General features: G+C 50.8%; 1 protein-coding gene across 1 annotated transcript in view; it reads right to left on the bottom strand.

Moving 5' to 3' along the window:
* Positions 1–16,561, bottom strand: part of LOC140391649 (stromelysin-1-like) — a 75,207-nt gene that overhangs the window by 13,610 nt on the left and 45,036 nt on the right. Inside the window, exon 7 of the mRNA XM_072476344.1 lies at positions 16,024–16,154. Coding sequence (XP_072332445.1) covers positions 16,024–16,154 — 131 coding nt within the window. The remainder of the gene's footprint in view (positions 1–16,023; positions 16,155–16,561) is intronic.

Here is a 16,561-nt window from a genome sequence, read left to right as displayed (position 1 = left end):
AACTTTTTCACCCAGAGAGTAGTGGGAGTCTGGAACCTGCTGCCTGAAATGCTGGTGGAGGCAGAGACCCACATAACATTTAGTAAGTATTTAGATGTGCACTTACGATGCCAAGGCATACAAGGCTATTGACCAAGTGCTGGAAAATGGGATTAGAATAGTTAGATGGTTGTTTTTGACCGGCGCAGACAGGATGGGCCAAAGGTGCTGTAGACCCCTAAGACTCTATGGCAAACACACCCTTGTTTTACGGCACTAGGTTCTGTATTTCTGGTAAGTAAAGAGTTTAAATGTCCCAAAGATTCTTAAAGGTACGGAGAGAAGGTAAGTGTTGAAGAAGACATGTTTGATAAGGAGAATGGAGAAGAGAGTAGAGTGGTAGGTTGGTGAGGTGGCAAACAAGTAGGATGGCAGCTGGGTGGGATGGGTAGGTGATTAAGGTGGTAGAGTGACAGGTGGGCAAATCAGAAAAGGTTGCCCATTAAGACGGAGATGTGGAGGAATTTGTTCTATCAGAGAGTAGAAAATCTCTGGAATTATTTTCTGTAGAAAGCGGTAGAAGCTGGGTTGTTAGGTTCATGGTTGAGATGGACAGACTTTTAATCAGTAAGGGAATCAAGGGTTATGACATAAGGCGGGAATGTGGAGTTGAGGATTATCACGTCCAATCAGTCATGATCTCATTGAATGGCAGAGAGGCTTGATAGGCCGAATGACCTACTTCTGCTCCTACATCTACTATTTCTAGGGCCACTTCCTTAAGTACTCTGGGATGAAGATTATCAGGTCCTGGAGACCTATTCACCTTCGATCCCATTAATTTCTCTAAAATTATTTCTCCACTATTACTAAATTCCTTCAGCTCCTCACTAACGCTTGTGTTTCTCATAACTTCTAGTACATTGTTCATATTTTCCTTTGTGAAGACAGAAGCAAAGTACGAATTTAGTTCCTCAGCCATTTCTTTGTTCCCCGTTGTGAATTCCCCCGTTTCTGGCTGTAAGGGGCCTACATTTGTTTTTAGCAATATTTTTGTCTTTACATACCTATAGAAAATTTTACAGTCAGTTTTTATGTTCCCTGCTAGCTTACTTTCATATTGAATTTCCTTGGTCTGCCATTGCTGAATTTTAAACTGTTCCCAATCCTCTAGTGCACTGCTTTTTCTTGCTAACTTGTATGCCTCTTCTTTGCATCTAATACCATCTCCAATTACCCTTGTAAGCCATGGTTCGGCCACGGTTCCCATTCTACTTTTGCACCAAATAGGAATAAACAACTTTTGGATTTCACCTATTTGTTCCTTGAATGTCTGCCACTGGCTGTCCACTGTCCTTCCTTTCAGTAATGTTTCACAGTCCATCATAGTCAGCTCATGCCTCATACCATCATAGTTACCTTTATTGAGGTTCAGGACCCGGGTGTCAGAATCAACTACCTCACTTGCCCCCTTTATAAATAATTCTATCATAGTCTGGTCACTCATCCCCAACGGTTCTCTCACAACTTGATTGCCGACTAATCCTTTCTCATTGCACAACACCCAGTTCAAGATGGCCTAATCCCTTGTTGGTTCCTCAACGTATTGGTCCAGAAAACTATCCCTTATATACTCCAGAAATTCCTCCTCTATTGTACTGTAACTAATTTGATTCACCCAATCTATATGCAGATTAAAGTCACCCATGTTCCTTTAACACATGCATCTCTGATTTCCTGTCTCGTTCTATTCCCAACATTACCACTCCAGTTTGGTGGTCTCTCTACCATCCCTACGAATGATTTGTGCCCCATAGTGTTTCTTAATTCAACCCATACAGATTCCACATCAACTGTGCAAATATCTTTTGTTAATATTGCGTCAATATGAAATGAAATTAAAATATTTTCTTTAATCAACAATGCAACTCCACCACATTTTCTTTTCTGTCTGTCTTTCCTAAAAACTGAATATCCCTCAATGTTTAGTTCCCATCCTTGGTCACCTTGGAGCTATGTCTCCGTAATCCCAACTATTTCACACACCTTTACATCTATGTGCACAACTAATTCACCCATTTTATTTTAAATGCTCCGAGATTCAGGTACTAAACCTTAAGGCTAGTCCGCTTAACGTTCCTTGACCCACTCCTACTATTTTTAACAGACATTATATGATCAATGCCCTTGGTTTCTCTGCCGATCACTTTTCTTATTCCACTTGCTTTTTTCTGTTGTTCCTGATTCCCCTTGCTCTGAATGCTTATATAGATCATCCCGTCCGCCCACCGCCCCCCCCCCCCCACCCCCCGCCATATTAGTTTATACCCGACCCAATAGCTCTGGCAAGAAATCCCCCAAGGGGTGGTTTGAGGAAAGGTGGGGGATGTTTGTGACCGTGTTTGAGGGGCTTTTCGTCGCTGGGGAGGTTGGGGATGAAAAAGGGGGAAAATCTGTGCAGACTGTATAGTTGATTGTTGGGAGGTATGTTTCCCAGGGTGTTTATTCGCTGTAACCTGTTTTGAAACATGTTTGTAATCAAATGCATTTAAAAAAAAAAAAATCCCCCAAGGACATGAGCCGTGGTCCTGCCCAGGTGTACCTCGTCCAGTTTGTAGAGATCCCAGCCCCCCCCAGAACCAGTCCCAATGCCCCAGGAATCTGAAACCCTCCCTCTTACACTAACTCTTCAGTCACGTATTCATTTGATATATCCTGTGTGGTAGTCACCACTGTTGTATTATATTGTATATACTGCACTGCATACGAGGGTATTACGGCAAGGCCCCTGTATTACAGGTACGCGGGTCGATCCCAGCCTGCTGGCTCCGCCCAGTAGGCGGAGTATAAATGTGTGTGCTCTCCGAACTGCAGCCAATTTGGCAGCAGCTGCAGGAGGCCACACATCTATGTGTAAAAAAAGCCTCGATTACTCTCTACTCTCGTCTCGTTGTAATTGATAGTGCATCATCCTGCTATTTCTACTCTGACTAGCATGTGGCACTAGTATTAATCCTTCGATCGCTTCCTTTGAGGTCTGACTTCTCAACTTTCTTCCTAATTCGCTATATTCTGCTTTCAGGACCTCATCCCTCTTTTTGTACCTATGTCGTTTGTATCAATGTGCACCACGCCCACTGGCTGTTCACCCTTCCCCCCACCCAGAGTCTCCTGTAACTGCTCTGAGACATCTTTAACCCTTGCACCGAGGGAGGCAACACACCATCCTGGAGTCTCGTCTTCGGCCACAGAAACATCTATCTATACCCCTTACAATTGAATCCCCAATAACTGTTGCATTCCCATACTTTTACTCCTCCCCTCTGCAGCAGAACCAACTGTGGTGCAATGAATTTGGCTGTTGCTGTTTTCCCCTGAGTTTTAATGCCTACCTCAGAACGACCACCGGCCGGGTCTCAGAAGACCCAAAACTGCAGGTCCTGCACTCGAGGGTGAGCACGGAGATTTTCTCCCTCATCGAAGACTCGGAGGATTTCCAGACGGCGTTCGCAGCACTGAAAAGTCTCTATGTCCGCCCAGTTAACCAAATCTACGCTCGCTACCAGCTCGCGACGAGACGGCAAGCTCCCGGAGAATCGATGGAAAAATTCTACGCCGCGCTGCTGATTTTGGGACGAGCCTGCAGCTGCCCGTCGGTGAACGCAAACGAACACACGGACATGTTAATGCGCGATGCTTTTGTGGCAGGTATGCAATCCTCCCAAATCCGCCAAAGACTTCTAGAAAAAGAGTCGCTAGGACTCTCAGAGGCACGGGCCCTAGCAGCCTCCCTAGACGTGGGCGCACGTAATACCTGCGCCTACGGCCCCGACCGCGCGGCAACCCATTGGGCCCCGTATGTACCCGTCGCGGCAAACCTCCTACCCCCCTCCCCGGACACCCCACAGGCTTGCGCGGTCCAAACGCCGAGTCACACCGGGGGCGCCCGCTGTTATTTCTGCGGCCAGGCGAAACACCCCCGACAGCGCTGCCCGGCCCGCGCAGCTATCTGCAAAAGCTGCGGGAAAAAGTGCCATTATGCGGTTGTGTGCCGGTCCCGCGAGGTCGCCGCTGTCCCGGGAGCACAGGGAGCCCTGCAAGCAGTTTACGCGCCCCAACCCCCCCAGCACGCCATGTACGACCCGCAGGCGCAGCCGCTCTGGGTCCCGACCACCGCGGTCCCGGGAGAACTGGGAGCTCTGCACGCCACTTACGCTCCCCAACCCCCCTCCCCGCAGCCCATGTATGACCCGCCGCCGGCGCTACCGCTTTGGGTCCCGGCCAACACTCTCCACGGAGAGGAGGGAGTTTTGCGCGTCCCTAACGCCACCCTAACCCCCACTCCGCGCCGCACGCCTGACCCGCCGGCGCCACCTACTTGGGCCCCGACCACCGCTGTCCCCGGTGAGGGAGCTCCCCGCGGTCCTAGCGCTCGCGGTCCTAGCGCTCGCGGTCCTAGCGCTCCCCAGCCCCCCCAGCACACCATGTGCGACCCGCAGACGCCGCCATTTTGGGTCCCGGCCACCACGAGGGGAGGAGGGGCGCCAATGTGCGACCCGCAGACGCCGCCATTTTGTCCACCCCCGCCGCCATCTTGTGACCCCCCAGCCACGTGCGATGTATGGGGGCGGCCATTTTGTCCATCCCCGACGCCATCTTGGACGGCAACAACGGACCCCACTCCACTACTACAACTACGGCTCGCTTCAATTACGCTCGATCAAGCTCGGCCCCGGACACTCCAGACGACGACGACAACGGTGCTAATAAACGGCCACGAGACGCCATGCCTAGTCGACTCCGGGAGCACGGAGAGCTTTATACACCCCGACACGGTAAGACGCTGTTCCTTGACCACCTATCCCAGCGCACAAAAGATTTCCCTAGCTGCAGGATCCCACTCCGTACAGATCCAGGGATTCTGCATAGTTACCCTAACGGTGCAGGGGAGGGAGTTCAAAAACTACAAACTAAACGTCCTTCCCCAACTCTGTGCCCCCACCTTGCTGGGACTAGATTTCCAATGCAATCTACAGAGCCTTACATTCAAATTCGGCGGCCCCATACCCCCACTCACTATCTGCGGCCTCGCAACCCTCAAGGTGCAACCCCCGTCCTTGTTTGCGAACCTCACCCCGGATTGCAAACCCGTCGCCACTAGGAGCAGACGGTACAGCGCCCAGGACCGGACCTTCATTCGGTCCGAAGTCCAGCGGCTACTAAAGGAGGGCATAATCCAGGCCAGCAATAGTCCCTGGAGAGCGCAGGTGGTAGTAGTGAAGACAGGGGAGAAACAATGGATGGTCATTGACTATAGCCAGACCATCAACAGGTACACACAACTAGACGCGTACCCTCTCCCCCGCATATCCGACATGGTCAACCGGATTGCCCAATATAAAGTCTTCTCCACCGTGGACCTCAAGTCCGCCTACCATCAGCTCCCCATCCGCCCAAGTGACCGCAAGTACACAGCCTTCGAGGCAGAAGGGCGATTATACCATTTCCTACGGGTCCCTTTTGGCGTCACAAACGGGGTCTCGATCTTCCAACGGGAGATGGACCGAATGGTTGATCAACATGGGTTGCGGGCCACGTTCCCGTATCTCGACAATGTAACCATCTGCGGCCACGATCAGCAGGACCACGACGCCAACCTCCAAAAATTCCTCCAGACCGCCAAAGCCTTGAACCTCACGTACAACGAGGACAAGTGCGTTTTTAGCACCGATCGGCTAGCCATTCTGGGCTACGTAGTGCGCAATGGGATAATAGGCCCCGACCCCGAACGTATGCGCGCACTCATGGAATTTCCCCTCCCGCACTGCCCAAAAGCCCTGAAACGCTGCTTGGGGTTCTTCTCATACTACGCCCAGTGGGTCCCCCAGTACGCAGACAAGGCCCGCCCCCTAATACAGACCACGACCTTCCCTCTGTCGACAGAGGCTTGCCAGGCCTTCAGCCGCATCAAAGCGGATATCGCAAAGGCCACGATGCGCGCCATCAACGAGTCCCTCCCCTTCCAGGTCGAGAGCGACGCCTCCGACGTAGCTCTAGCGGCCACCCTTAACCAAGCGGGCAGACCCGTGGCCTTTTTCTCCCGGACCCTCCACACCTCAGAAATCCGCCACTCTTCAGTAGAAAAGGAAGCCCAAGCCATAGTGGAAGCGGTGCGACATTGGAGGCATTACCTGGCCGGCAGGAGATTCACTCTCCTCACCGACCAACGGTCGGTAGCCTTCATGTTCGATAATGCACAGCGGGGCAAAATCAAAAACGACAAGATCTTAAGATGGAGGATCGAGCTCTCCACCTTCAACTATGAGATTTTGTATCGTCCCGGAAAGCTGAACGAGCCGTCCGATGCCCTATCCTGCGGCACATGTGCCAACGCACAAATTAACCGCCTCCAAACCCTCCACGAGGACCTCTGCCACCCGGGGGTCACTCAGTTTTACCACTTCATCAAGTCCCGCAATCTCCCATACTCTTTAGAGGAGGTCCGTACAGTCACAAGGGACTGCCACATCTGCGCGGAATGCAAGCCGCATTTTTTCAGGCCAGATGGAGCGCACCTGATTAAGGCTTCCCGCCCCTTTGAACGCCTCAGTCTCGATTTCAAAGGGCCCCTCCCCTCCGCCGACCGCAACGCATATTTTCTTAATGTGGTGGACGAATACTCCCGCTTCCCTTTTGCCATTCCCTGTTCTGACATGATCGCGGCCACAGTCATTAAAGCCCTGAACAGCATCTTCACACTGTTCGGTTACCCCGCTTACGTCCACAGCGACATGGGGTCCTCTTTCATGAGTGACGAGCTGTGCCAGTTCCTGCTCAGCAAGGGCATAGCCTCAAGCAGGACGACCAGCTACAACCCCCGGGGGAACGGGCAAGTAGAGAGGGAGAACGGCAAGGTCTGGAAGGCCGTCCTACTGGCCCTACGGTCCAGGGACCTCCCAGTTTCACGGTGGCAGGAGGTCCTCCCGGACGCTCTCCACTCCATCCGGTCGTTATTATGTACGAGCACTAATCAAACGCCGCATGAGCGTCTCCTTGTTTTCCCTAGGAGGTCCTCCTCTGGAACGTCGCTGCCGACCTGGCTGGCGGCCCCAGGACCCATCCTGCTCCGAAAGCATGTGCGGGCACATAAGGCGGACCCGTTGGTTGAAAGGGTTCACCTCCTCCACGCGAACCCCCAGTACGCCTACGTGGAGTACCCCGACGGCCGACAGGACACGGTCTCCCTGCGGGATCTGGCGCCCGCCGGCAACACGCACACCCCCCCGACACCATCAACCCAACCCCCCCCCTTCCTGCCACCGCCGCACCCCGCGACCGCCCCCTTCCCAGGAGGATCGGTTCCCCTCCCCTCAGCACCGACCAAGAATAAAGCCCAAGCTGAAACCGTAAGGCTCCTGGAGGCGACGACAACGGTACAAGCACCACCACCACCGGGGCCGAGGCGATCGACACGGACGACCAGACCACCCGACCGACTCGTGGCGTTGATCTAAAACTAAATATGGACTTTCACAAGAACATTTTGCTTTTCTTCCCATACCCTCTGTAAATAGTTGCAACAGGACAAAATTGTACGATACTGTATTGCCTTGTGAATATTTTTTTTCCTCCCAGGACCAGCCCTGTAAACCCTTACCACCATACGAAGCATCACCCCGCCGGGTTCATTTTTGACAAGGGGTGAATGTGGTAGTATGTATTGGGGGTCATGTGGGACTGGAAGCCCTAATGTCATTGGCTGACAGATCCCGGGTCCTGGTTGGTCGTTGACCTCTAGCTCCGCCCTGAAGGCGGAGTATAAGAAGCCGGAGTCTTCCCCCGCAGGCCAGTTTACTATCGAGCTGCGGGGGAACAGACACGCTTAATAAAGCCTCATCGACTTCACTCTATTCGTCTCACGGAGTCTTTGTGCGCTACAGTAGGTTACTGTTGAATTCACATCGAAGCGTTCGCCAGGGAGGCCGAACATGCTGAGTGGTGATGGATACCTGAGCAGACGCAGGTGATTCAGCAGCTCAAACAAACTCCCACACAGGCACAAACCTTACAGGTTCCCAACCCAGAAACTCGCTTTGCATTGGAATATGCAGCAACTACCTCAGCTATCTCTGCCATTCTGTTGCACGAAAGACATGGCAAATTTAAGACTGTCGCCTGTGCTTCACAGCAATTAACTTCACTGGAACAGGTTTCCTCTGTGTGTGACCGCCACCTTTTGCTAGTATTTTGGTCAGTCCAGTATTTTAATGATATTACAGGTTAAAATCCCCTCACCATCCTGACTGATAGAGCACACTCCTATCCAACATTTAATGGATACGAATGTAGGTATTATGAGCAGAAGTGGGCAATTCAGCCCTTCGAGCCTGCTCCGCCGTTCAATCAAATCATGGCTGATCTCTTCCTGGTCTGAAATCCACCTCCCTCGCTGTTCCCCATATCTCTTCAACACATTTAAAAAAATCAGAAATATATCTATCTCCTTCTTGAAACCATTCAATGATTCAGACTCCACCCCATGATGGGACAGTGAGTTCCACAAATTCACCACCCTCTGTGAGAAGTAGTTCCTCCTCATCTCAGTTTTAAATCTACCACTTCTCAACCTATAACTGTGGCCGCTGGTTCTAGATTGCCCCATAAGGGGGAACACTTAGTCTATGTTTACTTTATCAATCCCTCTTAGTATTTTATATATCTCGATCAGATTCCCTCTCATTCTTCAAAGCTCCAGCAAGTATAATCCCAAACTCCGCAATCTCTCCTCATACTTCAACCCTTTCATCCACAAAATCAATCTGGTGAATCTGCTCTGAACTGCTTCCAATGCCACCACATCCTTTTTCAAATAAGGGGCGGGATTCTCCGACCCCCCGCCGGGTCGGTGAATCGCCAGGGGTCGGCGTGAATCCCGCCCCCGCCGGCCTCCGAATTCTCCCCCCCCCCCCCATAAACCGGCGTGGCGTGAGTCGCGCCTCCCGCCTCGGAGAATGGCAAAGTCCGGCGCGACTCAATGGGCCCCGGAGCCGCCCGAATTCTCCGGCCCGCGATGGGCCAAAGTCCCGCCCGCCTGTAGCTGGTCCTGCCGGCGTAACTTGGAGTTGGTCCCTTACCGGCGGGACCTGGCAGTGTGGGTGGCCTCCGGGGTTATTGGAGGTCATGGGGGGATCTGGCCCCGGGATGTGCCCCCACGGTGGCCTGGCCCGCGGTCGGTGCCCACCGATCCGCGGGCGGGCCTGTGCCTTGGGGGCACTCTATTCCTTCCGCACCGGAGGACGTGGTCATCCGCCATTCCCGGTGCGGAAGTGACTCCATGTGCGCATGCGCGGGGAAGACGTCAGCAGATGCGGACCCGCGCCGGCTGGCGGAGCCCCTTCGGCCCCGGCTGGCGCAGCGCCAAAGGCGGGGCGCAAACCGCTCCGTCGCTGGCCTAGCCCCTGAAGGTGCCCGCCGATTCCCGGAGAATCCCACCCAAGGAGATCAAAACTGGACACAATACTCCAGATATGGTCTCACCAATAGCCTATATAATTGCAACAAGACCTCTCTACGTTTATAATCCAGTCCTTTTGCATTAAACGCTAATATTCCATTTCCCTTTTTGATTACATATTGTACCTGCATACCAAAGTTCTGCGATTCATGAAAAAAGACACCAAGACACATTTTGAATCTGCTTTCCATTGAGATAATAATTTGACTTTCTATCTTTTCGGCCAAAATGAATAACCTCACACTTATCCACATTAAACTCCATCTGCCAAATTCTGGCCCAATCTCAAAGCCTATCTATATCCGTCTGTAACCTCCTTATCTCCTCTTCTGGATGGACGGATAAAAGATGGCACATTCAGCCACAACCGGATTGCTGATGGACTCTTGTGCTCCAGGGTTGGGATATCGCAGTCAAACAAATTCACTCATAACCACTCTTAGTGGACAACATTATTTACCATGGGACCACACATGAATGTACTCCTTGAGAACAAATGTGCTCAAGGGCCCATTTGTGACAAAATTTAATGGGGAGGTTCCGAGAGACCATTGGACTTACAATTAGACCTAAACTAAAATTTTCAGAGATGGATCTTCCATGGTGGAGCATAGTCCTAGAAAAACAGGCCGTGGTATTTACGTTGAACACCACACAGGCGAACCTGTGATAGGATTAGCATTGAAGCTGCACTTGACAATGAGTGCACAAGCAGCTGAACTGGCAGCTGTAGCCTATGTGGTTAGCTATCCAGAGGATCTTGCACCACCACTGTTATCTAGTCAGACAGTATGTATGTGTGCAGCAGCCTAACAGATTTCCTGCCTTTATGGCCAGCACTAAGCCTGCTGGGAAATGTGGCCAAGTAACAGAGACACTGAAGAAACCAAAGAGACATTAAGAGCTGAGAGTACAGATTCTGAAACAGAAAAGAGGACAGCAGATGATGGCCCCAGACTGCTAGATCGATCATTATTGACAAAAAGTGCAAGAGGCTAGAGATGGAAAAAAGGCCGGGAACAATCACCCAGGAAGAGGAAGCATGAAAGATAAGTTGGTTTGAAATATATTGGGCCATAAACATTAACATTTGCTGTGGTCTGTGCGATGGAAGGGGATGTTACGTGTAGGAATTCATACAGGTGATCGGTCACACAATCCCAAGAAAGTTTTAAATATCAACGCAGAAGTGGCCAAGGTACGCAAAATCTTGAGGAAGAACAATTGCAGAAGATAATCTCAAGCCTCCAGCTTGAAGACAGTATCTGACCCCCACTTGTGCTTGGCCAGTATGATTGGGTGCTGAAATCTCCACAGGTCCACTAAAAGTTATTCGATAAGCATTAACAGTCTAACCTATGCTTAAGAATGTATAGTTTAATACAGAAAGGTAGATTCATTTGTGTGCTTTTGATACAGTGTATGATAGAACTTGTCTTGTAGTAGTGATACGTATTGGGATTTTTGTTTTGTGTTTAATGATTCATAGTTAAAGGTTTTGTGTCCATCTATCAGCTGGAGCAAGGGTCCCGGTCAACAACTTAAAGGATAAGGCATTTTTTTGTCTCTTCTTGCAAAGTGCCCTTAACTTATTTTGCCAGGACCAAACACAATACCACTCATAAATTATCTACACCCCAGGGGTCCTTCAAATGTAAACAATATTCCATTAGCTGGCTACCTGTGAACAAGTAAATAGCTCTCAAGATGTATTCGGAGGCATGTCACCTAAAAATCAATGATTACCTCACTTTTATAACACCTTAATTATCATTCTAGCAGCCATACTGTCTGTATTTGAATATGTGTAAATTGAAAGAGTTGGATACTCAGTGAGACCTTGGTATTCTCGTGCATCATTCGCTGGAAGTAATTGCCAGACACAGCAGGCAGTAAAGAAGGCAAATGGTATCTTGGCCTTCATAGCGATAGAATTGGAGTTTAGGAATAAGAATGTTTTACTGCAATTGTATAGGCCATTGGCGAGGCCACACCTGGAGTATTGTGTGCAGTTTTGGTGTCCTTATCTGAGGAAGGTTATTATGGAGGTAGTGCAGCGAAGGTTTACCAGCCTGATTACCAGGAAGACGGGACTGTCATACGAGGAGAGACTTAGTCGGTTAGGATTATATTCATTGGAGTTTAGAAGAGTGAGAGGGGATCTCATAAAAACGTATGGAATTCTAACAGGATTAGACAGGGTAGATTCAGAAAGAATGTTCCCCATGGTGGGGTGTCCAGAACAAGGGGTCATAGTTTGAGGATAAGGGATAAACATTTTAGGACAGTGGTGAGGAGAAACTTCTTCACCCAAAGACTGTGGAATTTGCTACCACAGAAAGTATTTGAGGCAAAAACATTGTGTAATTTCAAGAAGGAATTAGATATAGTTTTGGGGGCTAAAGGGATCAAGGGATATGGAGGAAAGGCAGGATCAGGGTATTGAACTTGATTATCAGCCGTGATCATAGTGAATGGCGTAGCAGGCTCGAAGGGCCGAATGGCTTCCTTCTGCTTCTATTTTCTATGTATGTCTCTATGTATACATATCAGGTTTTAATAACATTATTGCAAAAATCTAAAATATGACAATTTCTTATATTCATCACAAGGAGGAATTACTGAAGAAGAGTCATATAAACTCGAAATATTGACCGTGTTTCGCTCTCTCCACACTGCTGCCAGACCTGCTGAGGCTTTCCTGCACTTTGTTTTTATTTCAGGGGCGAGATTCTCCGACCCCCCGCCGGGTCGGAGAATCGCCGGGGGCTGGCGTGACTCCCGCCCCCGCCAGTTGCTAAATTCTCCGGTACCGGATATTTGGCAGGGGCGGGGATCGCGCTGCGCCGTTGGCGGGCCCCCCCCCGGCGATTCTCCGGCCCGCGATGGGCCGAAGTCCCGCTGCTGGAATGCCTGACCCGCCGGCGAGAATCAAACCACCTACCTTACCGGTGGGACTAGGCGGCGCAGGCGGGCTCCGGCGTCCTGGGGGCGGAGCGATCTGACTCTTTTCCCTCCGCCTCGGCCACAGCTTTCACCATGGCCGACACGTAAGAGACACCCTCCCTGATGACGCTCCCGCGCATGCGCGGACTTCCGCCGGCCGGCGAAGTCCTTTCGCCGCCAGCTGGCGTAGCGCCAAAGTCCTTCCATGCCAGCCAGTGGAGCGGAAACCACTCCGGCGCGCGCCTAGCCCCTCACGGTGAGGGCTTGGCCCCTAAAGGTGCGGAGAAATCCGCACCTCTGGGGCGGCCCGACGCTGGAGTGGTTCCCGCCACTCCATCTCGCCGGGACCCCCCGCCCCGCCGGGTAGGGGAGAATCCCGGCCCAGATCTCCCACATCCATAATACTTTGCTTTTACTCAACTTGAATCAATTTGGTGGTTATTATTTCCCAAAAGCAGCTCCCATCACCTTCTCAGGGTGCTTAGGCGATCTTTAAGAGTCTCAATCTTCTAGGTCAGCTGTGCATTATTCTAGCTGCACTTGCACCTCAGCGTCCCGCTGACCATGCAGCCAGTCAGCAGCATTTTTCACACAGGACTGCAATCTGAACGCATTTCGATGAGCAGGCACCATGATGTTTGTCTGCTGTTTGTCTCGCTAATCTTTCCACTATGGTTCCCTGAGCTTTTCCTCACTGGTTTTCTTTGTGCCATTTCAGGATTTGTTTGGTATAATTCATGGACATTGAATACATCAAAGTAGGTAACGTGAAATGCATTCAAGTATGAAGGGAAAGATGGATAAACAATCCACCAAACATCTGTCTCTGGAGTAATAAAATTGTTAATCACTGACTAGTGAAATGTATTGCCGTGTGAAATTGAATGGGAGTTTTGCATTTCAAATACTGTCAAAGGATTTGAAATTCTTTTAAGTGTACTTGGCTTTTGAGGAAGTCTCTGACACTTTTGTCTGAGGCAGCAGATGTTAGGGAAGGGTAAGTGAAACTGCAGTGATTTTTCGCTCTACTGCCTGGACTGTTATTCAGCTTTCAGGCAGGGATGCCTGATGGGATGGGGGGGGGGGAATGTAATCTGATTGAGGGCGGGTCGTGTGAAGGGAAGGTGTTGGGTTACCCGCATGTGTGCATGTTGTTGGGGAGTGACCTGTTATTCCTGTGGTGGTGGTGGGGTTGCTGCTCCTCGTAAGGGGGTTGGGGAGGGGGGGGTCCACCGCCAGAGTTTGGGATCGGGCTACCTGCTCCAGATGGAGCCCTGGTTACAGGATTCCAATGGAATCTGGTGAACTCTCCACCATGTGTAGATTTGTGTGGAGAAAGGGAGAGACTCGCATCCTGAGTCTTGCTCGACCACCAGCAGAGACCAGCCCTGCGGATCCTCCACTGGTGGGAGTACTAAGGCTCCAGGACAGAGAATCCTGGTCCTCCTCATCTTCAGCCTTCTTATTACCTCTCTCATTTGCACATTAACTGATCATTATACTCACTGCAGAAAGTTAGTGCTCAGAATTAACAAGCTAAGTACTCTTTTAACAATGCAATATTTGTTAATACAATGCTGATCAATCTCCACAGCCCAGTAAGAGACAATTTAAATTATACAGTCTTTCTTCTAGTTAATTATTCTGTCTGATTCAAACATTGTGGGCTGGATTCTCCGTTCGGTGATCGGCTGGAGAATCCATGTTTACGCTGGAATCGGGGGTGGCACCATTTTTCCGATGCTCCGCCCCCTCAAAAACAGCAAACACGGCGAGTATGCTGCATGCCATTGGAACGGCCTCACACTGTCACCTGAGCCCCTCCCCCAATGCTCCGCTCCCGATGGGCAGAGTCCCCGAAGCCGTGGGGCGCATGTCCTCACACCTTTTAAGGACCTCGCGCGGCGGCTGTGGACTGTGTCCAGCACCGCCAAAGTCGGGAGGAGCATTCTGTTGGCAAGGGGGGCTTCGGCAGGGGCTGGGGGGGGGGGGACTGGTGGCGGTGTTCCGGGGTGGTGAGGGGATTTACACGGGGTCAGTTGTTGGCAGGCTGGGACCACGTGCGGCTGGCGCCATGTTGTACAGCGCGACCGCCGCAGACCGCTGCCGTGCACATGAGCGGCCACGGATCCGGCCATTCTGCGGCCATATCCACAGGTAAAGCTTTATGGATTGGATTGGATTTGTTTATTGTCACGTGTACCGAGGTACAGTGAAAAGCATTTTTCTGCGAGCAGCTCAACAGATCATTAAGTACATGGGAAGAAAAGGCAATAAAATAAAATACATAATAGGGCAACACAAGGTATACAATGTAACTACATAAGCACCGATCGGGTGAAGCATACAGGGTGTTGTGTTAATGAGGTCAGTCCATAAGAGGGTCATTTAGGAGTCTGGTAACAGCGGGGAAGAAGCTGTTTTTGAGTCTGTTCGTGCGTGTTCTCAGACTTCTGTATCTCCTGCCCGATGGAAGAAGTAAGATGGAAGGGGCGCGGCTGCTATCCCCCCACCGGGTGGAGGATCGGTGCGGGGGTGTGCTGACTTTTTGGTCATAAGAACAGATGGATCCTGTGGACATAGCTGCAGAATTGGAGAATCCAAGCTTATAAATTTCATTCAGAGCCCAGGGCCGGGATTCTCCCCTACCTGACGGGGCGGGGAGTCCCGGCGGGATGGAGTGGGGGGAACCACTCCGGCGTCGGGCCGCCCCAAAGGTGCGGATTCTCCGCACCTTTAGGGGCCAAGGCCTCACCCTGAGGGGCTAGGCCTGCGCCGGAGTGATTGGCACGCCGCCGACCGGCGGGAAAGACCTTTGGCGCCATGCCAGCCGGGGCCGAAAGGACTCCGCTGGTTGGCAGAAGTCCGCGCATGTGCAGGAGCATCAGCGGCTGCTGACGTCATCCCCGCGCATGCGCAGGAGGGGGTCACTTCCGCATTGGCCATCGCGGAGGCTGTGGCCGAGGTAGAAGGAAAAGAGTGCCCCCACGGCACAGGCCCGCCCACAGATCGGTCGGCCCCGATAGCGGGCCAGGCCACCGTGGGGGCACCCCCCGGGACCAGATCGCCCTGCGCCCTCCCCAGGACCCCGGAGCCCGCCCGCACCGCCAGTCCCGCTGGGAAGGTAGGACTTCGGCCCATCGCGGTCCGGAGAATCGTCGGGGGGGGGGTGGTCCCGCCAACCGGCACGGCATGATTCCTGCCCCCGCCGAAATTTCGGTGCTGGTGAATTCGGTGGCCAGCGGGTACGGGATTCACGCCGCCCCCCGGCAATTCTCCAACCCGGCGGGGAGTCGGAGAATCCCGCCCCAGATTCCTATTGCCCCCACCATATGTTATTAGCTGTCACTTCCAGCAATTTACAATGAAAATTGTACTGAGATGAATGGAAAAAATTAAAAGCTAACTGACTATGTATACTCTGCAAGGTTTGGCCCATCGATGATGTTTGATTTAAAAACAAATTTGGCACTCAAATCTAAATCAAGATTTGCTGATGTATGAGCAGTTGGCATTAGAGACAATAGACAATAGCTTGCACGATAATGGATTACTACAAAAAAATCATAAATGAAATGAGTAACCTGTAAAGAAAGCATAATTTGTTTCTTGGTTGGTCCTGTGGTATTGAACAGCAGCATCAATATTTGACACAATACTTGGCCAAGTGTTGTAGACTGGGATTACCTCTGAAGATCGTGCCTTCTGATAGAACCTATACAATAACAAACAATATCATATCAGTGGTTATCCTGATTTGATGACATAATCTTCTACCAATGTGTTGATGGCTTGAATTCTCAGCTGCCAGTACTTAATCAGGAATGACTTCAGATTGCTTTAATTTGTCATTTTGGGAGAAGGATTACTGTGCCTGCTATGTGTAGCAAAGTTGTAATTTAGAGGTCTCAACTTGTAGTGCTGAAATGGAATAAAACAGCCAAAAAGATTGAGTAATGTTGAATACAAATTTGTCCAGTGAATCATATTTTACAATACAATTATTTTAAAACTTCATACAGGAGGCCAGCATCATCCACAAACTGGCCTTACCGCAAATTTAAAAGGTCACCTAAATTTGCCTGTTCATGAGACTTCAGAAAAGCTCTTAATATTCAGTTT

Source organism: Scyliorhinus torazame, chromosome 15 (assembly GCF_047496885.1).
Source record: "Scyliorhinus torazame isolate Kashiwa2021f chromosome 15, sScyTor2.1, whole genome shotgun sequence".
NCBI lineage: Eukaryota > Metazoa > Chordata > Chondrichthyes > Carcharhiniformes > Scyliorhinidae > Scyliorhinus > Scyliorhinus torazame.
The sequence above is the reverse complement of the archived record's forward strand: the minus strand, read 5'-3'. Positions and strand labels throughout refer to the sequence as shown.